This window comes from Terrapene carolina, unplaced genomic scaffold, assembly GCF_002925995.2.
Source record: "Terrapene carolina triunguis isolate 2854851 unplaced genomic scaffold, T_m_triunguis-2.0 Scaffold42, whole genome shotgun sequence".
NCBI lineage: Eukaryota > Metazoa > Chordata > Testudines > Emydidae > Terrapene > Terrapene triunguis.
The window spans coordinates 20,672,008-20,695,047 of NW_020664393.1; the positions used below are offsets into that span (position 1 = coordinate 20,672,008).

Here is a 23,040-nt window from a genome sequence, read left to right on the forward strand (position 1 = left end):
ATATCTTTATCTTTTGTTGCTGCTAATAGTTAAATTGACTGTTATATTTTGCACAGTGGTAAATTGTAATTTATTATGATTATGAAGTGGGATATTTTATGTTGCCCTATAGAAAACAGTTTTTTAAACCTATTCCCCTGCCCTCCATTGGTTTCCTTCTACAAGATAGCAGTTTAAGTAATTGTAAGAATATCACTTTATCATGTTGAAGAAACAATTTTTCAACTAAGGTCTTTCACAGTATGTTATTAGTTAGGATATGTACCTGTGTTCTCATATTTTTTTATAGTCACACACTATTGTACTCGTTGGTACAATTCTGACACTAAAAGCTTTTGAGACCACACATTTTACTTAAGAGCATTTGTGCAGTATATTTTACTTGTTGTAAAGTACCATGTGCACCTGTGGTATCATAAAGAAATAATAAGAGTTTGTGCAGCATCCCAGCAGGAGTGCACTTAGGTATAAAATCACTATTATTGCTGAGAACAAGTAATGCTTCTTTCCCCCATCACAATCCTAGATTGCCAGCCCCAACCATATTCAGAAGGCCTCTTCTCTTTTCATTTCTTATCTTCCTGATCTGCTTTGTGTTTCAGGAAATCTTGCCATATGAACTTCCCCTCCCCCTAAGAGTTAGGCCCATTTTCCTGGGTGCAACTGTGTTTTATATTTCTCTCAGCGCTAAAGCTCTTCTTCCCTGCCTGATTGTTATTTGCCTGCTTGCTGTACTAGAGACATATAAGGCTACCACTCTCAGTCACTTGTCCTTTAACCTGCATCCCACACAGCAGCCTCTGTGGGATTTAAATTCTACCCCGGAAGTTAGGGCCCCGGCGCGCTGCATGGCAGGAAGTGTAGTTCCTCCCCACTCCCTTTGAATGCTTTCACATAGTGCAGGGGAAGCCGCTGAAAAACCACAAGTCCCCTAATCCTTTGCGGCGGCCACCGCCCCTGCTACGCAGGCGCAGTGAAGAGGGCTGGTTTTTGAATCAGCGGCGTTGTTATTGACGCCATATTGCTGGTGTGGGAGAGTCACAGAGGGAAGCGCCGCCGCTGCTGCCGCCGCCATCGCTTTTCATCGGCGGCCCCTAGCCGGCGAGCCGAGCCCAGCTCCGCACCTACCGTCCCAGCAACCGCCCCGGGAACGGCCGGGGGCGGAATTCGCGAGGGCGGGGCGGGCGGAGAGCGAATCCGTCGGCGAAGGAGCCGCCGGGGGGGCCGGAGCCGCTCCCTGGAGAGGGCGATAGGGAGGAGGCGGAGGCCCTGACGCAGCTCCCCCCCCACCATCCGCCCCAGACGGTGGGGAAGGCGCCTCTGGGCTGGGCCGGCTGCTGCCGTCTCCCCCTCCCCTCTCACCGAGCCCCCTTACCCCGCTCTCCCCGGCTCGCCGCAGCCCCCGGCCCGCTCCCCCCCGGCCATGGCTTGCGGCGCCACATTGAAAAGGACTCTGGATTTCGACCCTCTGCTGAGCCCGGCCTCCCCGAAGCGGAGGCGATGTGCGCCATTGTCAGCCCCGGCCTCCTCGGCCGCCGCCGCCTCGTCCTTCGCCGCCGCCTCGCCGCAGAAATACCTGCGCATGGAGCCCTCGCCCTTCGGGGAGGTGTCCTCCCGCCTCACCACAGGTGGGTGCCGGGGGCCCCGCGGCGGGGGGGGGAACGTTTGGGTGGGGCTGAGTGTGAGGGGGGCAGGGGAGCGGGTCCTGGCTGGGGGGAGGGGGCTCTCGGCCCTGCTGGGGAGTACGGGGGGAGGGGTCTCGAGTCTCCTCCAGCCATTTTCTCTCGGGCTGCGGGAAGGGCAGCGGCAGAGACGGGGCGATTCCGCCTCTGTTTGGCATCGCCGCGGAGACGACACAATAGAAATGGCCGTTGGCAGCAAAGGGGGAGGGGGCGGGCTGGGCCGATGCCGGCTGGGGGGGGGGGCAGACTGAGGCGACAGGTCGGGGCCGGCTGGCTGAGGGGTGGGAGCGGCTCGTTCTAGGCGGGGGGAGCTGGCGGGGGGGCGGGTTTCTTTGCGCTGAGGCGGGCGTGGAGGCTTTCCTTGGGCGGCTGGGGAGCCGCAGGGGCGAGTCAAACTGCGGAAATCCTGGGGGCGGAGGGGGGTGAGCATGTACGTAGGGGCGTGGGGGAGGCGCGATCACACCCGGGAAAGGTGCCTGGGCTCGAGGCCCCCCTCTCTGGTCCCCCGATCGATTTGTTGCAGCCATTAGCGCCGGGAGCTAGTGGTGGTGCCTCAGTGAGGCGGGCGGCGGCACCTCCTCTCCTGTTGTTCAGATATCGGAGGGGGAGGGGGGCATGTCCTGTCATCAATCACCCACAAAACGCCACTTGGGCAAGGGCGAAAGCGGATACAACAAAGGGAAAATGCCTTTTCCAGTCGCCTAGGATGTGGCACGGACCGAAATGACAGTCTGTGGTGTCTTTAAAGTTTCATGGAAAAATCAAGTGATGAAAGTGATTGGCTTTAAATACGTAAGTTGCCTTCGGGGCAAATAAAATGTAATTAGCGAGTCTCTGTCATCACAAAGCTGTTGGGAGGAAAGAAACCCTTTTCATGTTCTTCTCAAGTAAGAGAAGATTCAACTGGTGGCCCTAAGACTTAGCTCTAGGCATGTTTGTGCAATTGTTTCAATTTAAAAAACAACTGGATCAATTTCGCAAACGAATCTAGGAGAAAATGAATTTTGGCTGGGTGTGCAGAGTCTGCTGGCTTCCCTGTGTCAGTTTAGCCTACAGCTTCCAGTAATGCACTTCACAACGTTTGTCATCCAGGCATGCAGTCATGAGCTTTTTGTGGCCGTGCAGCTGAGGTGTAAATCTCTCCTTTGTGTGCAGAAATTAAAAGGCCTTTCCTAAATTGCCACTAACTCAGGTCCTTTGTTAAATTTGTTACCCCTTTTGATAAGAATTGCTGAATTCTTATGTTTCCAGTGCTAAACTGTAGTTTTAAGTGTGTATTTTAAGTTCTTTGTTACTAGGACAGTTCTGATCTTACTGTAGCTTGCTTAGCTCGATAGACAGCAGGTCCTGATTAAACACTTCTGGTTCTACAGGCTTTAGTTAAACACTAAAAAGATCAAATTTAAGGAATCATGATATTATATGTATAAAATGGTAGTTCCTTAAATTTAGTGACAATAAATTAATATTTGATTTTTTTTTAAATAAAAATGTTTAGAAAGGGTTTTGAATGGATCACCAGGCAGCTTTGTAAAGAATGACACTGCAGTAAGACATTTAAATGTCTGTACATATGTAATCTTTAAGAACAAACTTAGTTTGCTTATCTTTTCAAACTGAGTTACTGTTTAAATACTAAGATTTCAGTTGGATAATTTCTTAGGGAAATGGAAGGATCCATGCTATGAATAATTCATGAAATGTGGTTTAAAAAAAAAGTTGGTCAGGCCACTGCACTGTAATAGTAATGCATCTTGCTCAAGGGGGGAGGAGTATTGATACAATTTCAAGGCATGGGTGGTAGTTAAAATCATTTCCTATCTTAATGCTAAATGGTCTTTATATAGGGCCTTTGAGACTAAGATTTATTATTGGTCGATAATGTTGAGCATATATAGTTGGTCTGTCTTGGGTCCCTACCTCATCTTTCCTTTGAAAAAACTTAAATTCCTAAAAAAAGGTGATTCTATAATGGCAAGAATATGTATAATAATCCAGTAAATGTATCTAAAATGATCAAATTAAATAAATTGTTCGAGTAGGAAAGATTATTATAATACACTAGTTATTGGAGGGGAAATGCCAAAATCTAAGTGATCAGATTCAACATCAGCTTTTATTTATGGATCTTTGTATCCATACATTTGTTTTTAAACTGCATCTTCAAAATAAAACTTAAAAAGAGAAATTTGCTGTCAACAATTGTCAGTTTGGCAATGTCTCTAATCTCATACAACTGTCTGAATAGTAATGATAAAATCTTGACTAATCAAGTATTATAATGCATCATAATTGATTTTTTCTGAGCAGAAATAAGTGTTATAAGTAGTCATTAAACTGTGTTTTCCACTAGTAGGTTCTAAATTATGATTTTTGATATGGTGTAGTTGGTTCTAATTATCAGAGTAATTATGGTGGCTTTGTGAATTATGTAGTGAAAGATAAGGCACAAATGAATAAAAATGTTTGTGTTACTGAATGATCTTGAACAACAACCTTGCTCAGTTTAATTGGGAGTTATGCATGCTCACACATGGGTGTGCTCTGACATAAGATTGCTATAATAATGTTGTAATAATGGGAGCTTTTGCTTTGCCATACCTCTTTAGTGTTTACTGTGAATATTTAAGTTCTGTCTAATTTTATGCTTTTCACTAAACATAGTCATAAGTAACATTTCTAAGTGTATTATTATCCTGGTCTCACTTGCTAATGCATTATTTTAAAATGAGAGCCTTCCCTTTTAAAGGCACACTGTAAAGAGCCCTAGTGTCTGTTTAAAAAACATTTAAAATTTAACCCAAACTTTCACTGCTTGTTTAATTTTTGCACTTATGGACAGTAAAATTTACTCACAATAGGTAGTTTAGTTAATTTCACTCACTGTTTCTCAAGTACAATGCTGTAGTGTTTAGGTTTTCAATGGTTGCAGCCAGAATTTGTTTTAAATTTTGTTTAATGAAAAGATTTCTAGTAATTTGAGACCGTGAGTGAGTGAGTGTGTGTGTGTGTGTGTGTGTGTGTGTGTGTGTGTGTGTGTGTGTGTGTGTGAAGAAGAAAAAAACCAAAAAACAAAAAACTTGATGTTGCTGTTTAAATCAAGATGGTACTTCATACAACAAATACATTGTTCTTTCTTTGACCTGTCAGTCCTGGTGCTGTTCAACTCCAGTTTATGGCTGTGCACCTCAGTATTTCAACACTTGATTAATCTTTTCAGAAACAAATGTGTTATCTGGAAACAAAATGCAACTTGAATGGCAATAGTGTCTGCAGGAACACACATAGTATGCTAGCCAGACGAAACACCAGCTGTCTTAAATTAAGTATAAAATGCTCATAGGCAAATAAATGATACCTCTATTTGGGAGAGGGATGACTTTAGGATGAAATTTATATCTAACAGGAGTGTTTTAATATTTTGTGGTTATTTGGACAGCTGTTAAGTCGCTTTTAGTTTCTCAGTGGATTTGGCAGCTGAATTGTGTTTTGTGGTTTCTCATCTATACCTCCTATAGATCTTGTATCTAGTACTGTTATGACTATTTTGAATCATTCTTCCATTCCATACCATGAAGTGTTTTGCATCTGTAAGGAATTATCAATCTTAAACTTTTAAATCAAGGTTAACTTGCGTAGGGTGCAGACAGTGCTACTTACATACAACAATTCTGGTAGGGAAAGAGTGGCACTATGTTAATGTTAGTAAGATTTCCTCCCCCCCCCCCCTTTTTGAGTAGATTAGTCTTTGTACTCCTACTTGCCTGAAATTCCTTTTACATATGTTCTAGCTAAGATTTGATTTAAGTAAGAATATTTTGTGTGTATGTGTATATATAGAGGAAAGGGTGTTAGACTAGACTGACTGACTAGAAGGACAGAGCACTTTTAAATATAATTTATATTTAAGTTTGTTTGAAGGGCTAGGATTAAACAAAAATCATCAGAGGTGCTCACTTTCTTGTATCTGGAGGATTTCCCCATGCAGGGTGGGTTAGAATACATGCTTTATTGTGGTACTTCAAAAACAGATTGGAGGGTGGCCTTTTTAACTACAATGTTGTGAGTGATTCCAGTTATTCTGAAAATAAAGCATAAATGGTAGTGTCTTTTTTTAATAGAATGAGGACCAGGTTTCTCAAAGAGGCAGTCAATTGTGCCAAGGTTTTTTGGTGGTTTTGTGTTTTGGGCACATAGGGACTAGTCCACCAAGTTCAAATTCATTTGTGACTTTGGTATGACTTAAACTTAGGTGTCCTGTGGTAACTTGCTGTACCTTATAACTTTCCCCTGTGAAATCTTAAAGCTACTATGCTCTCTTTTTATCAAGCTGATAAATTTAGGTGGTGGAAGTGGGTGGGAGGAATGATGTATTTTTCCTCGTTAAGATGTCAGGACAGGTTTATCTTCAGTTGCTTTTGCTGAGGAGAGGAACATATTCAGGGCAAAAATAGTAGTAATATTTTGCTAATTGATAATTCCAGCATTGTGCTTACAATTAAAAGGCAGATTATGCTGTACTGGCTACAGGCTCTTGTGAAACTGAGGCTTTTAGGTTGATTGAAAGTGGGTAGGGTGGGAAACAGTGTCTAAAGAAATAAAAATACAGTGCAGATCTCTTCTCACTAGCTGTTTTAAATCCCATTAACACCGATAGTAACTTCAGATGGCTTCTCTGCATCTCTGCTCCAGATTGCATATTGTACCTTTTAAACAAACTCATATTTCGGGTGTGCTTCCATGAAAATGGCTTCCTCTCAAAGGTTAAATAGCAGCTAATACCTTACAAAAATGAAAAATGTATTTAGAATTAACCTGAAAAATCTCTATTAAAAACACATGAGCAAGATCTTTAAGTTCATCTATTTTTGCAGTTTATTTTCCATCTGAAGTAATATTCTCATGAGCATTTCCCCAGTAAGTAATTGATGTCACAAACCAAAGATTATAGGAGATGGATAGCTATTGGGAATACAAGGCCTTTCATTTCAGATGTCACTGGTTCAAATCCAGGCAGAGATCATTAGTGAATGAAACTAATTAAGCTAGTTGAACTTCCCAGATACCATCAGAAGTCTACTTTTTTAGTGGGCACATATCCACATCACAAACCCACAATCTCTAAGTGCACCTTTATTGCTAGCCTTGGCATAGAGACCACTAATTGAACAGGTGTAAAAAAAAAAAAATGGATCATCTTCTCTAACTCTAGTTCAGGATTGAGGCACATTGGTTGATGAGTTTGAAGAATACTGTATAGCTTTTGACGGTGCTGTGTACCTGTTCTCATCCTTCAGGAGTACTAAATTATTCTAAAATGGGATTTAACCTTCTTTCTCCTCACCTGCCCTTTTAAATATATTGAAAAAGTGAAAAACAAGCAAGGACAGATAAATTCTTAAGAAATGCAGACTTCGTTTCATGCAAATATCCCTAGTAACTGGACAAATATGGTAAAGGAAAATTGGCTGTAAATAGTCTTTCCCTTGAGGTATCATTGAATCTTGATTCATGAACAGAGGTTAGTTGAGGATTTTGCCATTCAAGATGTTCTTTGATCTTTCACAGAAAAATCTAATATCTAAACCCAGTTATAATAAATCTTAACATTATGCAAGAAAAAGAAATTGGCATACTTAGAGAGGAATAACTGTGTTGAATCTACCCTTGAGCTATCTTTCTCCTTTGATCTGTGAGTTACCTTTGCAGGGAACCTGCTTCCTCTGACTGAAACCTAGCAAGCAGTGGCCATCAAATAAGTTTGAGAACCAAGACAAGCAAGTCTTGAAGGCCTTAAGAGGAGATCTACCATGTTATTACTAGCACTAAACAGAATTTAAATACAAAAATAATCTTGTGCACACACTCATTAGCAGGACAGTTTGTCCTTGTATTATCATGGCAACATGAAAGGGTTTTCAAAATACCCCAGTATCATAGAACTGTGTTCCCTGAATTAGAATACACTGGCTGTATGTGAACTTGTTAAATCAGTTTACCTACTTTTGAGAGGTGATTTTGTCTTATATAGGTGCATGAAGTGATTAATAGGCTGATTTTCAAATGTAGCCTAAATGTTGAATTTATCCTGCATTTTTAGCTTCCAGTTTGACAATAAAATTATGGTGATTGTAGAAAAATACAGAAATGCCAGTTGTCTGGCATATTTCACACTGTCTATTCTTTTATTTGTCATTCCTTAAGTACCTGACCCAGGGTTCTGGCATTTTCTGAAATGTCACGTTATTGCAAAACACACTAATGCTAACGTGAATGCCCAACGTGAAGCAGGAGCAGCAGAACCTTCATTAATTTGTGGTCCTGGATAATTGGATCTCATGAGGGTGCCTGTTCTGCACCGCTGGGTCTCTTGAGAGGTTCTGCTGCTGGTCCTGTAAATGTGTGCACTGGCTGTGAATGTCAAAAAATAAAAAATGCTGATCATGGTGCCATCTATAAACCTTACACAGTAGTGTAGCTCTTTAAGACAAACATAATTTTCAGTGTCAGAAATCTACTGCAAAAACCAATAGATTATTTTTTTGTTTGAGGGCAGAAAAATACATTGAAGTGACTGAGCATGACCAAAGCAAGAGAATGCTATATGTGTGGATCTCTCTAAAATACATATCTTCATTAATTCCCCCCCCCTCCCCCCCCAAGATATCTTGGTTGGGTTGGCAGATTCTGGAATGGAGATCTGTTACTAAATGAAGAGCAGTGGGGCCTCAATTGATATCCCACTGCTCTCCCAAGGCAGTTTCCTTGATGCTGAAATGGGATAACAGCTCGTGGAAGAATACTTGGCTGGTGATCCCCGAATCAGAGGTGTGGTGGGACCAAATGAAAGGCGTATGAACAAGGGGGACAGGCCTTGGCTAGTGAAAAAGCTGTAAATAAGTGAGATCATAGTAACTAGGAATTACTGAACTGTACAAAAGTTCATTTAAAAAGGAGCTGATTCCTTTCTTACTCCTTTATGATTATATATAGATATAGATGACATCATGGTAGTTTTCCACTTGTCTCCTTCGTGAAAATCTCAGGATTGGTTAGGTTCTGAATATGGTTGAGCATTTGATTGGTGCAAAAATGGTTGGTCAAATAATGTCAAAAATTGTCAGATATTTTAAAGCACTAATTTATTAGAACCATAACAAGAGTGGAGACCATAAAGTCTTAATAGGCTTTTTCAACAGCAACTCATGTTGTCTTGCATATTTGAAGATCTTTGAGATATTTAATAGAAGGTGCCCATCAAATAAGACAAGCATTACCCAGTGTGGATGAAAGTGAGTGCTCTACTAAATGGCTGCTGGTAGTTTTTGAAAAATTTGACAGTGCTTTTCATTTTTGACATGTGATGAGAAAGTTGTCAATCTTCAATGTGACCAATGAAAAATAGGATTAGAGGGCAGCACATCCATAATACAGAAGGTGGTTTGGATACTCATTTATCAACAAAGCCTCAGCAGCTTTCATATTTGTAAATTAAAAACTTCTTGATTAGTTCACTTCAGGTTTCAGTTCACTTTTTCCCAACATGTGGCATTAGCATGTAGTAAAGTGAGTCATCAAGGCATTTAAGTAGGCTTGCTAACAGGTGGCACCGTGATGCAATCAAAAAGGTAGGCCATCGGCTACATTAGGGTATTCTTGCTGGGATATTTGACATTTGACCATGCTCAAATAATGGGTGGTCAGTTATATTATTTGACCAGCTTGCCAAGCCCTAGTTCTGAAGGATTGTTTGGTTCTAATGAAATAAATTGGAAGGTGACATCACAAACTGAAACCTGAGTTTCAGGTTCCATTTGAGGGCTGGGAAAGCTGCTACTTCGATTTCAACCTACTGAATCACCATCCTATTTATTCTGCCAAAGTGTCCTTCAGCTAAATGACGGAAGCCAGGAACCAAGATTTCTGAGGTTGCTAATATAAAAAGCAGGTCAAAGAAAAAACACAAACAACAAAAAAATCCAACATAAGGGGAAATCTGACTTTAGGCTCCTGTTTTTGAAATTTTTGGCCTATGTATAAAAAGGTCACTAACTTTGATGTATTGGAAGTTTAAATAACTTTTCATTATTAACATCAAAGCAGTTTTGTTTTGAAGTGACAAAGATTTTGTGTGGGTCAAGAAGTTTTTAATTAAAAACTATTTTAGCTAGTCCTTGATGCTGTAAACACAGAAACTCATGCTAAATTATAAGCACAAGGCCCATGATTCACATGATTTGAAGTCAGTGGGGTTGTTCATGTTATGAACCTATTTACGTGTTTATGGGATCAGGGCTTTCATTTTCACTATTTTGTTTTTGGCCTATAGCAGTTTAGTACAAATAAAATAAGATACCATATGAGTTGTGGCTTAAATTTCAGCACCTACATTAGAGCTGTGCAAATAATCAATTTTACAGTTTGCTGGTTGAACCAAAACCTTTAATAAAAAAAGCAACCCTTTTCAGATAAACAAGATTTTTTTTTTCCGTTTTCTTACCAAAACAAAAAACCCTGAAAAAAGTTTTGAATGAAATGTTTTCTTTTGCTTTGGGGCATTTTAAAGTGTGTTTTCATCTTAAGCAAAGGAACTATGAAAGCACCATTCACAAAACTAATGGAGGAGGAAGTGGTGGCGCCCCTTTATATCCTGTATCCCAGGGGAGTGCTCTAACCATGGGGCTGTGGGAGACCAGGGTTCAGGTTCCCCCTTCCTGCATGAGTTGCCTAATCACCAAACTATATAGAGTCATTTTCTCTCTCTAGCCCATCTAAGCATCTGGAACAAGAGATGGTTGTGGTGCTGCTAAACCAGTTTTTAACAGAAATAGCCTCTTCTGCAGATGCAAAGAGTATTTTCAGTTTATTCATCTGGTTTAGTTTATTAAAAATTGAGAAACTGAGTTGAAAAAGCAGAAAAGCTGGTTTATTGTTCCAATCTGTTAATAAAAACTAGGTATGAGAGAATGAAATCTACTGGTAGTAATAGCTTGAAGGATGTGGTGACTAAAACAGTAAGTTCAATTCCCTAACTACAGATACTTCCTTTGTTTATTAAGTTAGTTCTAAGTGCAAAACATACTTTGATACAGTTTTTTCCCTTATCTAGCACATTTAAGGTAGTTTTATTGAACTAATAAAAACAATTTTAAATTGCTGTTTATGTGCATTTTTAATTGAATTTAAATTTCTGTCTAAATAGGGCTTCATAAAATCACAAGTAAAAATTAATCTAATAAGTGAAATGGAACATTCCCCATTTTCTAACATAAAAACGTAAAAATTCAGAATCTGAATAAAATGTGAGTTAAGCTATATAAGTGCTTAACTATGTATAGATACAGTACATCTGCTTGGTTAGCAACAAAGCACGAAATTTAGTGCAAAGGCTATATTTAGTTGTAAATCAACATATTTTAATAGTTTCCATCCAATGAGAATCAACCTTTCTTTAGGAAAATAAAAAGCAGAGATGTAAAACAAGACTCAAAACAGTGATTTAAATCAGGGTTTCCTGCTTGCTGATTTAAATCATGATTAAAATCAGTGATTTAAATTGCTTTGATTAAAATCAGTCCAACCTGCTATCTGCCCTCACTCTTCCTAGAGTTGTACATAACCATTCCATGACAAAAAGTAATTGAAATTTATCATTTTTGATAAGAGTATAATAATGTATCTTTCTTGAGTTCCTTGTATCCTGGACAGTAGAGGAGAAAATGTGTTGGGTTTGATTTTTCACTCCATACATACATATTGCCTGTTTTGCTATGTAATAGTGTTTAGGGACCTGGAGTAGTCTAGCTGCTTTTTAGGTTTTTGTCTAATGCCTTGAGTCTCAGTGGGATTTTTTTGTCTATTCCTTTGGAGGGGTTATTGATAAAAGCCTGTGGGTTTTTTTTTTTGGTTTGGTACTCTGATGGACAGGAAGAAGTTATACTATTTTAGTTGAGATGACTTCAGAAATTGGTTTTTTTTATTAAGCCAAGGGAATTCCCCTTGTTATACTCTCAGTTGCAGTTGAGAGTTTGTGTACATGGAGTATTTGTTTTCAGAACTGCAGAAAAAGACTTCTGTTGTGGTTTGTCATGTTTGAAGTTTAATTTATGTCTGTATAGTTGGTGAACCCAGATCTTAAAAAATTTCCTTGATATGGACTAGCCACATAGTGCAACATAGATGTGGTGGTGCTGGGCACTTGGAATTTAAGCTGTAGGGGCTTGTCTACATGAACACACAGACTGTGGTAAGCTGGGGTGGGAATCTACCCTGCACTAGCCTGCTGTGGTCTAACTGTGCATGTGGACTTTGTGGATGCATATTAATAGTTAATGTGCTTTGATCTAGTCCTCTTTGAAACAGGTACACATGGACAGCTAGACTGTGGCAGGCTAGCGCAGGATAGATTCATACCCCAGCTTGTCAGTCTGTGTTCATGTAGACAAGCCCTAAGACAGTTAAGAACTACTGCAATACATATTTTTTCATAGTGTGGATAACACTTTAATACAGAACCAGTTGTCCTCCATTTCACAATCACATAACATCTCTGTAGCTATGGCAGCACTTGGTTGTATAGAAAAGTAATATTGAGGAAAGTATTTAACTCTAAAAGTAACTTAGCAGCTGGAAATGTGGCCTGAGCACCATGGTGGCCAGCAAGTGGTTCCTGGACCACAATTTGAGAGCCTCTGCTGTAAACTGTATTTCATTGTAATTCATTGTACATACATGTGCTTTTACAAATGGACTAGAAAGCCTAACTTTACTATGTCCCTTGCTTTCATTATATCGCCTTCCTTTCTGTCTTCACTCCAATTTTTTAATACTCTATGCGATGATAGACCATGGTGTATAATCCAAATGAGAAGCCCTCTTGCTGAAGGTGCAGGGATACCTAGAAGGGTTCTGACACTGCCTCTGCCCAAGGGATCTGTTTTTGTAACCTGTGGCTAAGAGGTATCTGATATTTGAAGCCTCCAAACTCCTCTGACTGCTGAAAGGGAGAGAGAGAAATATGAGAGGAAGGATAGTTCTGTGGTTAAACCTCTGGACAAGGAATCAGAAGATCTGTTTCCTACTACTGGCTCTGCCAAAAACTTATCTGATTTTGGGCAAGTCACTTAAGCCTCTATGCCTCAGTTTACCTATTTGACAGTAGTGTTAAATTAATCCATTATGAGGTGCTTAGACACAGTGTTGTCCATAGGATTCTGTATAGCAGAACCATATTGCAGTTTGGCAAAACACAAAGGAGCAGCAGGGATGTACTGACTAAAGTTGTCTGTGGAGTCATGGAGACAGCGGGCCATTACTTTCTGTTTAGTTGACATTTGGAAAGATATCTTTGCCCCAAGGACTAGAAACTAAATTTTGTAAAATGAAAGTCTAGAGTCTACAGAAGCTAATGATCATCCTGGGAAGTGGTGTTTTTGCTGTGAGCAGTAGATTTTTCCAAGCTGTGGTTGGACCTGCAGAAATCTGAAAAATGCCTGTGGGAGAGGGGTGTCTGTAAGCATCTGGAGGCCCTTTTTAAAGAGCACAAAGCCTGTCGATTTTTTTCTTTTAATTGCCTTTGAAGTTTTTTTATGTGTTTTGTGAAACTGGGGAGAGGGGGCCAGTGTATGTAGTTCTCTGTATTAGTTGTCTAATTCAGGTGCTGATGCTCATGGGAGCAAAAGCTATGAAAGTTGCTAGAGGTAACTGTTTAATTGGAGAGATGGCAACATAGGAATGCCTTGAGGGGAGAGGATAAGGGAAGGGATGTTTAGGGTACACTTTGAACATGTTTCTAGAAATTATTAGATGCCAGATTGAAATAAAACTGAAGCTTGTGTAAAACATTTAAGAATTTCGATTTTCTTATTGTATAGCAGTACCTTGGGGTAATGGGAATTAACAGTTAATGTTACTTTAAATTGTTTTTTTTAATACGTAGCCACTTAAAAATTCATTTGGTATAATTGTGACATTTCAATATGCATATTCATTTCTTAAGTTTAGAAGAGCATATATACCACCTGGAATGATGATAATTTAGATGCTATATTTTAAATGATTGAGGCTAGATTATTCAAGTTACTTAAATATTACGAAATTATACGAATTTTGAACTCCATATTGTTGTCCTTCAGAAGAGACCAAAATTTGATCCATGAAATATTACTTGTCTGGACCATGGTTTAGAAAGCTGCTGATCCTGAAATTTTTGTACTGATTTGCCTAACAGTTTGTAGTCCTGGCAGGTGTCAAAATAATAGTCCCACTATACAATCATATTATTCTGATTACTCTCTTGTTTTCTTCCCCCTTGAGTTGCAACATGTTATCAGCATCTCTGGAAAAAAATAGTGTGAAATATTGATTTCTATCTGGACGCTTGGAGTATCTGCTTTTAAATGATTGGTTTTTAATTATGGAGGTGTGTAGATATCAGCCCTTAATTAAGATGGAATATAATGGTGGGGTCAAAGGGAAGCAAGGTAGTAATCAGAAGAACTGTATTAAAATCAGATGTCAACAGAAGGTGGCTAGTGCTATTAGAGCTGGAAGGTTGAAACTCGCAGGTTTCCAAAGGTGTCTGTCATTTACTTCTAACCATGATGGTTCGTGACCTTAAAACTGTCACTAATTATTCACCCTAGGAGGGCTTTTAAGGCTGGTCTTGTACCTCAGACCAGTGTAACTTGTCACTTGTATCTTCAGTCTTTTAACATGAATATTATGGAGTGAACTTCTTTAAATGTCAGATTCTTTATTTATATTTGCATTTCACAGATGAATATAGTGGATAAAATGGCCCCTTTAATGGGTTGCAGACTTATGCATCACTTAAAAAAATAGCTTTAGAAACTATTATTGGTATCAGTTAATTATCCCGGATGCTTGATATCTGAAATGGAAATAAAGTTGAGGGATACTGTAAAGTAGTCATTACTAGGTTAACTTTTGTTTTAACTTTTCTTTTAGAACAAATTCTGTACAACATAAAACAGGAGTACAAACGCATGCAGAAGAGGAGACATTTAGAAAATAGCTTCCAGCAGACAGATCCATGTTGTTCTACTGATGCACAGCCACATGCATTTCTCCTTACTGGACCAGCTTTGCCAGGTATCTAGCACAACTCTGTATAACTTTGATATATACCTTATGACTTCATGTGGGTAGATAACTTTTCTCAAGTTCTCGGATTCCCTGTGAACTGTCTCTTGCTTAAGTCATATCCTTACTGTTTGTGGAGTTGCATTCATTGCAAGCATTAATGTCTTGGCAAATTCCAGCTTTTGATTAAAAGAATTAAAATAGAGCACTCCGTGAAGCTTTTGTTAGCTCATTCCCAGTAAATCATCCTGCAAACAAACTTTTTCTAAACCATTGAGCAGCAGATGTCTTTACAGAAAGATCAACTCATACTTTAAAAATAGATGTAACTTTACTCACAATGAATGCCTAGGATCCTTAATGAGAACATGTTTCTATAGGAGTATAACCTGTCTTTTCTTTGCTGTAATAGACATTTTTGCATGTAGTAAATGCTATTTAATATTTTTTTGAGGCTTTCATTATCCTTACAGCATGCTGAACTGAGAGCATAATTTTAGATTACTTCCTTTTTAAGTGATGGTATAAAATATTTACAATATCAATAAAATTTGGAAGTATCCAAAAATTAAAGCAAGATTTTGCCAAATGTTTTGTTTGGAGAACACATTTAATGTAATAGAGATGATGTGTAGAAAGCTGGAAGATGTTGAATGTTGACTGTGAGTTACTTATGTGTAAATATTTACACATAGGTACTTCATCTGCAGCATCATCACCATTGAAAAAAGAACAGCCCCTGTTTACTCTCAGACAAGTTGGAATGATCTGTGAACGTTTGCTGAAAGAACGTGAAGAGAAAATCCGTGAAGAGTATGAAGAAATTTTGACCACAAAACTTGCAGGTGTGTTTGAATTAAATGCAACTTGAAAAAAAAGATTCATATATTGGCAACCGCAATTTCTGTAACTTTAATGTTATATCCAGTGTGTACCTGGCCTTGTATTGGCTAAGAAATGAGATGCTCAAGTTGAAAATTTAAGTTTCCATCTCTGGATATAGCAAAAATGATAACGTGTAGTGTCTGTTGTAGACTATCTGGCCCGTCTTCTGTGCTGCTATGGACAGAAGTTATAACTCCATGGGTATTTCTACACCATCAATTGGTGGAAGCAGAGTTTTTATTTCAAATAGAACTTTCTCTTGCTGGCATATTTGAGCTGACCATCTCCTCCCCATTTTCTGTCTCCACAGAGAAAATGGCTTCCTATTTGGCTTTCCTAAGAGCCATTTGCAGTGTTTTTTTCCTCCTGGGGAAGGGCTTTTCTCCCCCCCCCCCCCTTTTTTTTTTTTTTTTAAACAGGAGTTTTGCATTTGGCATAGAGGGGACAGTACGTGAGGCAGATACCTTTAGCACTAGAAGTTTCCCATATACCAACCCTGATTGAGCCCAGACAACCAGCAGTGTTTGGCTACTACTCGTGTTTTTCTGACCAGTGGCATAGTTGCTTTCTTCTTTACTACACAGTGGATTGCCTGTTTCCTCTGCCCCTGAACCCCTCTTTATTGTGGGTAGTTGCATTCACCCCATGCTCTTCGTGCTGGATTGCTGGCTCACTGATGTAGTTCAATTAGTGGAGGTGAGGAACTTTGACTGTACTTGTGGCTGGGCATCCCATAGATCCGTCTTAGACCAGAATGTCCTTAGGCTCAAAGCAGTGTAAAAATACACATGTAAATAGTAGTTTTTCTACCCATATTCACTTTTAAGCAGCCTCAGTATTCCTAAATACCTGTGTTAGGTAGATGGCTTCCCACTGCTGTAGTACCTATTGTATAATTTTAGAGTCTTTCCCTCGAGATCATCAGGTGCATTCCTTCTTAAGTGTTCTCTACTTAAGCTCAGTTGAAGACCAAGAATGTTTACACATTCGTGTTCTGGATAACTACAGGTTTCCAACCTAGAGAAGTTGTCTGCATGACAGGTACTTCCTGAAAAATCTCTACTCCCTCAGTCAGAGTTCCACTGGAGACTGATCTCTTGGGGAGAGGAGCTTATATGATGATTAGTGGGCTCTTAAGGCAGAGGTTACCAAAAAAAGCTGTTAGAAATGCTATAGGATCATATTACCTCATTCATATATGGAGCAATGACAGATGTTCTGTAACATATGGGAACTTTTGAGGAGGGAGTGCCAAATTAAAATCCAGAGCAAGTCCCTCAGCAAGAGACTAGTTAAGTTGTGTTTTACCACCACAATGGTTGTATCCCCTTCCAATACACACATCCTTTCCAAGGTGATAGCTCTTCAGTATGAAAGGATAAATCAGTAGGAATCTAGTCTCTAGCAGATCTTAACCAAATGGCTTTCTGCCCCTAAGCCGACTTGTTCACCACTTGGTACTTTTCAAAGTTCAGAGTCTCTTCTTGCTTCTGCAACTATTAGGGTTTCTTTATAGTTTACCAGAGAGCTCCTTTTTTCCATCTTTCATTGTGTATGGGTGTCTGACAAACAATTGAATCTTCCAAATAGTGAACCTGATTCAGTGGAGTTCTTTGGTTCTTCCTTATCTCCACTACCTGGAACCTTAATTAGCATTCACTTGAGCTTAGAATCATTAGAGATACTAACCTCAGTAGGGTTGTGGCTAAAACATTATTCCTCTTCTGTTCCCTATATAAAAGCTTTTGCAGGTCTGAGAAGGTTAGTTAGGTTCAGGTCACAGGGTACTGACATATATTGATATCGCCTGCTGTATTCTTACATAGCACTCTGGTATTTCTCATTCCTTTGTAGTTGTGGTGGTTACCTACTTCTAAGGCAACCTGGAAAAACTCAGAGTTCTAATGTGCTACAAGCCCTCATTAAAACTGATTTCAAACAGCCAGTTGTGGATTTGTCCCTTTCCTGTGACATTCAGTTTGATGAATAAGATAAGTGATCAGGGATTTCTATTTCATTTGTAGACCTGTACTTTGAGCATACTAGATAATAGTGTGCAAACCAGTGCTATACTGAGCCAAATTTAAATTCACAAGAGAACTTATGAGGTGGCTATCTAGTTTTTAATATATTGTTTTTCTAAACATTCTAAAATTGAGTTGCTGCTGTTCTTGGATACTGTTTCTGGGCAACCAATCCTTCCATCTGCTCACATTGGGTATGTCTACACTGCAATTAAAAACCTGGGTTCTGATGAAAGGGCTGTTTAATTACGGTGTAGATGCTCAGGCTGGAGCATAGAACCTGCAAGGTGGGAGGGTCCTAGAGTGCCCAAATGTCTATGCTGCAGTTAAACAGCCCCCTAGCCTGAGTCGTGTGAACCTGAGTCAGCTTGCATGGGCCAGCCACAGGTGTCTAATTGCAGTGTAGACATACCCATTGTGTTATCCCAGTATTTTGGTTAACATCCTCATGCAGCTGAGGAAGAGTTGGCTGAATCTGAATTTCCAGTAAGTTAGAGATTATGCTTGAGGGGAGAGGGAAACACTTTTAAAAAAACTGGCTGCCATGTTACTGGCCAGTTCCAGTCAAAGGTTGAAGGCCCACATATCATCAAGACAGTCCACACTTAGGAGTTCTTTTGCACTGCTTGCTGATTACTGATTCACTGTTTACTTTGCTCATCCCTGCAGGAGGATGGGACTTTCATGGGGGGGACCCTCAGACTGGGACTCTTCTGTGGAAACCAAGAACTACTACTACATTTTTGGTTGAAGATTGCTTTCTTTAACCTTGCCTCTTCTAAGAACAGTGCAGAGCACTTAAAAGTAATAACCCAACACACCTCACATGCGGTTTTCCACAAGGGAGGAAGGGGAATGGAGAGGAGCTGCATCTGATAGATCTTCTTCTTTAATTTCCTAATTCTGAACATTAATACCATGTTGATGGGTGCAATATTAGAAACTGAAGAGAATATGAAAAAATGTGTTCTTATGTATGTGATGTATAGAGATTCCTTCTGGAAAGGACTAATTTTGAGTTCAGAGTGAACTGAATATTCTTTATAGCATCATCTTAATCTTAGTATTTAGTTTGAGGAGATTACTCAATAGCTGATTTTACTAAACCCCCAGTCACCTGTTCCCTATTGTGACTATTTTTGCTGTTGAAATAAAGCAAATATTTTTCACTTAGCTTTTTATCCCGTAGTTAGCGGTTTCTTGCTTGTTCAACATTTTGGCAATCAGTGACATAATTGATTGTAATAAATCGCTCTTCTATACTGCTGTGCTGTCATTTCCCAGACCTTTAAATTCTGCCTTTTTGTAACCATGTTCAGTGGTTAGAGGGCGGGAGTTGGGTTCTACTTCCAGCCCTGCCACTCACTGACTTTGCTCAGTTAACCACTCTGGGCCTTCATTATGCATCTGTAAAATTGGGATAATGTGAGAATTTAAGTGCGTTTAAAGTGCTTTGAGATCCTCTCTCTCTAAGTGCAGAATATTCCTTTGCCAAATTCCTCTGTTTTATTCTGTGCTGTAGTTCGCTTGTCAAGGGAAATCCAATTGATTGCTAACATGGTTTAATGGGGTGGATTTTTTTTAGGGAGCAGAGATGAGATGGCTGTGTTGAATAATCCATACTTGCCCCTTACAGACTGTCAACATTTGTTTAATTGATATAGCTTGCATGGCATAAGAAGTAAGCCTTGACCTTTTTTTCATGCTAAGTTAAACTTGGTACACTCACTTCTAATGTTAATGTTTGCAGAACAATACGACGCATTTGTGAAGTTCACGCATGATCAGATCATGCGACGATATGGAGAACAGCCTGCTAGTTGTGAGTATCTCTGCTTCTTTAACGTCCAGCAGGAACACTACATCTCTTAATCGTTGAATACTTAAAATGGCCAGTACCACTGTTTGTCTATATTTTAACTGAAAAGCACTGAGTTAAAAGCTTGAATTCATGATGCTGTGGAGAATTTAGAGTGAAATGAAAATGTGCTGAATAATATGTCATATATGTGCATCAAATAGCTCTGCCTCCTGTAAACCATTGGGGATTTGCATTTTAAATTGATTTTTGCTATTGTCTTAATTGATTTATATTAGATTTGAATTCAGTTATCTTGTCACTAACCTTTTTCTTTTTTTCCTCTTTTCAGATGTTTCATGAATCATGTTTTCTGCATATGTGGGCTGCCCTATACACCCTACTTGTTGCAAGCTGTCCCAGTAAAAGACTTGCAGCAATGCCATATTTCCCCCCTTCCCCCACCCTCCCTACCCCCGTGAACACAGGTTATTTCAAGCTTTTGTCAGTGGCAACCACTCTTATGCAGCAACTGGTTTTGGAGTGCTCCCTGATGTCAGTACCACCTGGATGTGGACCTTTGCTACCTGTAATAATACCAGTGGCCTCATTTGCTGTATCATTACAATTTGGCTTCTTATGTTAATAAGTTTGAAAAAGTAAAGGATTAAAGCTGGTGTTCTAGAACTTGCCCTTCACTGGTTGTGTAAATAAAAATGTAGAATGACACTTCTGACTGAAGTTAGTGTGGTTTTCATAACTGTGCACTACAACAAAACTGTAATCACAGTTAAATTAGAATGTAACCCCAGGACAATTTTAAGCAACTAGCCCACAGTACTGCCTGTGAAATAGTAAAGGAGGGCATTTCTGTATTCCATGACTTTTTTGGGGGTTAAGAATGGGTTTATATGATTTCTCATTTTTGTAGTTTTTATTTATTCTATCAGTCTTTAACAAATGTTTATTGCTGCAATTTTTCAGTGTATCATTGTTTTACTGCCCTTGTAGTACTGGAATTTAGTTGGAAGAATAAAACATTTACTTCTAATCTGTTCGTTTTTAATATGCAGGTGGCACTGCTGCTGTGTATGAATAAAATTTATCCATGTTTAAATGAAAACTTTATTTACTAGCAACTGAAGTAGGTGAGAGTTTAATTTAGGAGAGGGAAATAGACTGAAATATTGAGTAATTCTGCAGAGTTTAAGAGATGATTCCTCTGTTAAATTTGGATGAGCTGCTTCATGTGGAAGCATGTTCTTTATGTAACTGACCAAAAACTTCTGATTTGATATTACTAATGTACTCAGCATCTGTTCTTTTCTCACCCCCCGATTTCAGTGATATCAAAGAAATCTGTTCATAAGACAGGCCTGTCTATTTTTTCACTCTGGGAATATAAGCTGTTTTAAAACATAGCTTTTGGTTAAGCTGCAGTAACCAGGTGTGTCTATATGCATGCTAGATCTTGACATCCCACGTCCACTATTGTGTTGGGAAAAGGTTTATTTTGTCTTATTTTGGTATTTAAAGTTGAACTGCAATGGTTAAAGACTCCAGATAGTTTCAGATGTTGGGATGTGAGCGAAGTCCTCCTGTTCGGCAAACTGGCTCTAACTGATCTTTACAACATCCATTTTTGGAAAGCCTTTCTCTTCTCTTCAGTCCCTCATGAACTCTCATATACTGGAGTAGTGACTTCACTATCACCAAAGAGATGCAAATAGCTTTAGTTGTATTCTGCATGGCTGTGGGCTGCACACAGTTTTCTCCTCTACTCACTGTGCTTGGACTGTTGAGGGTTAGAAGACGAGTATAGTGGACAAGGAAGCAAACTCATCTAGATCCTCTGTTATACTCTGGCCTTTTTCCATCTTGAGGTACAGGGAAAAATACTCAGACCCATTCCTTTCAAAATCCAAAGCAGGGAATATGAACTGACATCTCTAATGTGTCTGCTTGGGACCTGCTTAACCCTTCTCCTTCACGCTGACTACTTTAGTGCACTTTTCTGCTGTGGATGTGGGGAAGAGCACTGCTGCATCAGAGTGGAACCTTCGCTAAACACCAGTGTCCTAGTATATTTTGTCTCCTGCATTGTTTTTCAGGACATCCCTCCTGCTAAATTGATTAGCTAGGTGGTGTCCACATTGAGTGAAAGATAGCGATAAGTGCACTATTTAGTACAAATTTCTTAATATGCTATGGTGATCAGGCATTGTAGAATGGGGCTAAGAGAACCAGTAACTCTGGTTGATCTTCCCTTTTATGGTAAGCACGAGGGGGAGGATAGTTACTGTAAAGAACACGTGCTGTCACACCACTTTAGCTATGCTTATGCTGACCCACAATCCACTACAGCTGTGTGTATATTCTAAGGGCATGTCTACACTACCCACCAGATCGGCGGGCAGCGATCGATCCAGTAGGGATCAATTTATTGCATCTAGTCTAGACGAGATAAATCGACCCCCGAACCCTCTCCTGTCTACCCCTGTACTCCAGCACTGCGAGAGGCGCAAGCAGAGTCGATCGGGGAGCGGCAGCAGTCGATTCACTGCAGTGAAAACACCACGGCAAGTCGATCGTATCTGAAGTTGCGTAACTTAGATCGATTCTCTCCTCTCTCCCCCCCCGCCCCCCCGGGTTAAGTGTAGCTTGCTTAATGCCAGTTTGAAATTAACCAGATGGATGAGAAAATGCTTATAGTACAGTGGTTCCCAAACTTTAACAACCTGTGAACCCCTTTCACTAAAATGTCAAGTCTCACGAACCCCCTCCTAAAAATTAATATTTCCAGGGATATTCTCCTTGACCTGAGTATAAATTATAAAAGCTGTGATCTTGGAAATATAAAATTTGTTTTTTTGACATGCTTATTACACACTATTTGTTATTAATTATCATGTATCGTGACAGCATTTTTAGTACATTATGAAAATGGCAACACACTTCTAAGCTCTCACTTTCGTAGCTTGTGTCACTTTGAATAAGCCTGTTACAAGACAAGGCTCCTAGGTTTCATCAAGGAGTATCAGATGTGAAACAGCAGGAAGGTATTTAAGAAGCCAACTCAAAGAGTTCCTCCTACACAAGCATTCAGGTCTTGAGCAGTCCAGGCAAACAATGCGCATTACAACAAAGCTTAAACTTGTTCTTCATAATTTTAAAAACAATACCTACTGCCGATTTCATTTTAAAAACAGCAAAAAATATCCCCCTCCCTTTCCATTTCTTATAAGGAGTCTTGAAGTTTAAATCTCCTCAGTGTGATACAGATGCTTGCTTTGATCTGCTTTGCTCTTGGAAGCCCAGGAGATCTGGGCTGCCCAGGGTCCCTAGGGACAGCTCTGTCCGCCATTAGGGAATTTTTCCCCGAGAACCCCCTGTAACATTTCACAAACCCCCAGGGGTTCACGAACCCCAGTTTGGGAACCACTGTTATAGTAGATACTTAGCCAAATTCAGGGTGGTTTTTTTATACAATTGATAGCATAGGTGTTTAAAAACAAACATTTTTTACCGTCTTATTTATTTAAATTGT

General features: G+C 39.6%; 1 protein-coding gene across 4 annotated transcripts; it reads left to right on the forward strand.

The window, feature by feature from the left end:
* The first annotated feature begins 1,012 nt into the window (after positions 1-1,012).
* AKIRIN2 (akirin 2) lies at positions 1,013-20,583 on the forward strand. Of its 4 annotated transcripts, none has more exons than XM_024201829.3 (5): positions 1,013-1,628; positions 14,652-14,795; positions 15,482-15,631; positions 18,365-18,499; positions 19,446-19,517. In XM_024201829.3, the coding sequence occupies exons 1-4, from the start codon at positions 1,424-1,426 to the stop codon at positions 18,460-18,462; spliced, it is 597 nt and encodes a 198-aa protein (XP_024057597.1). In that variant the 5' UTR covers positions 1,013-1,423; the 3' UTR covers positions 18,463-18,499; positions 19,446-19,517. The 4 variants fall into 4 exon arrangements, 3 of the variants coding, with proteins under 3 accessions (XP_024057597.1, XP_024057599.1, XP_024057598.1); XR_002908210.3 differs by adding an exon at positions 19,846-20,583 and having other exon boundaries at positions 1,014-1,628; positions 18,365-19,517; XM_024201830.3 differs by lacking the exon at positions 18,365-18,499 and adding an exon at positions 19,846-20,583 and having other exon boundaries at positions 1,025-1,628.
* The last annotated feature ends 2,457 nt before the right edge of the window (positions 20,584-23,040 follow it).

Coding starts and splice junctions, on each gene's coding strand:
- AKIRIN2 (XM_024201829.3), top strand. CDS start 1,424: ATGGCTTGCGGCGCCACATTGAAAAGGACTCTGGATTTCGACCCTCTG. Junction 1,629..14,651: donor GTCCTCCCGCCTCACCACAG/GTGGGTGCCGGG, acceptor CTTTTCTTTTAG/AACAAATTCTGTACAACATA. Junction 15,632..18,364: donor TTTGACCACAAAACTTGCAG/GTGTGTTTGAAT, acceptor TCATCCCTGCAG/GAGGATGGGACTTTCATGGG.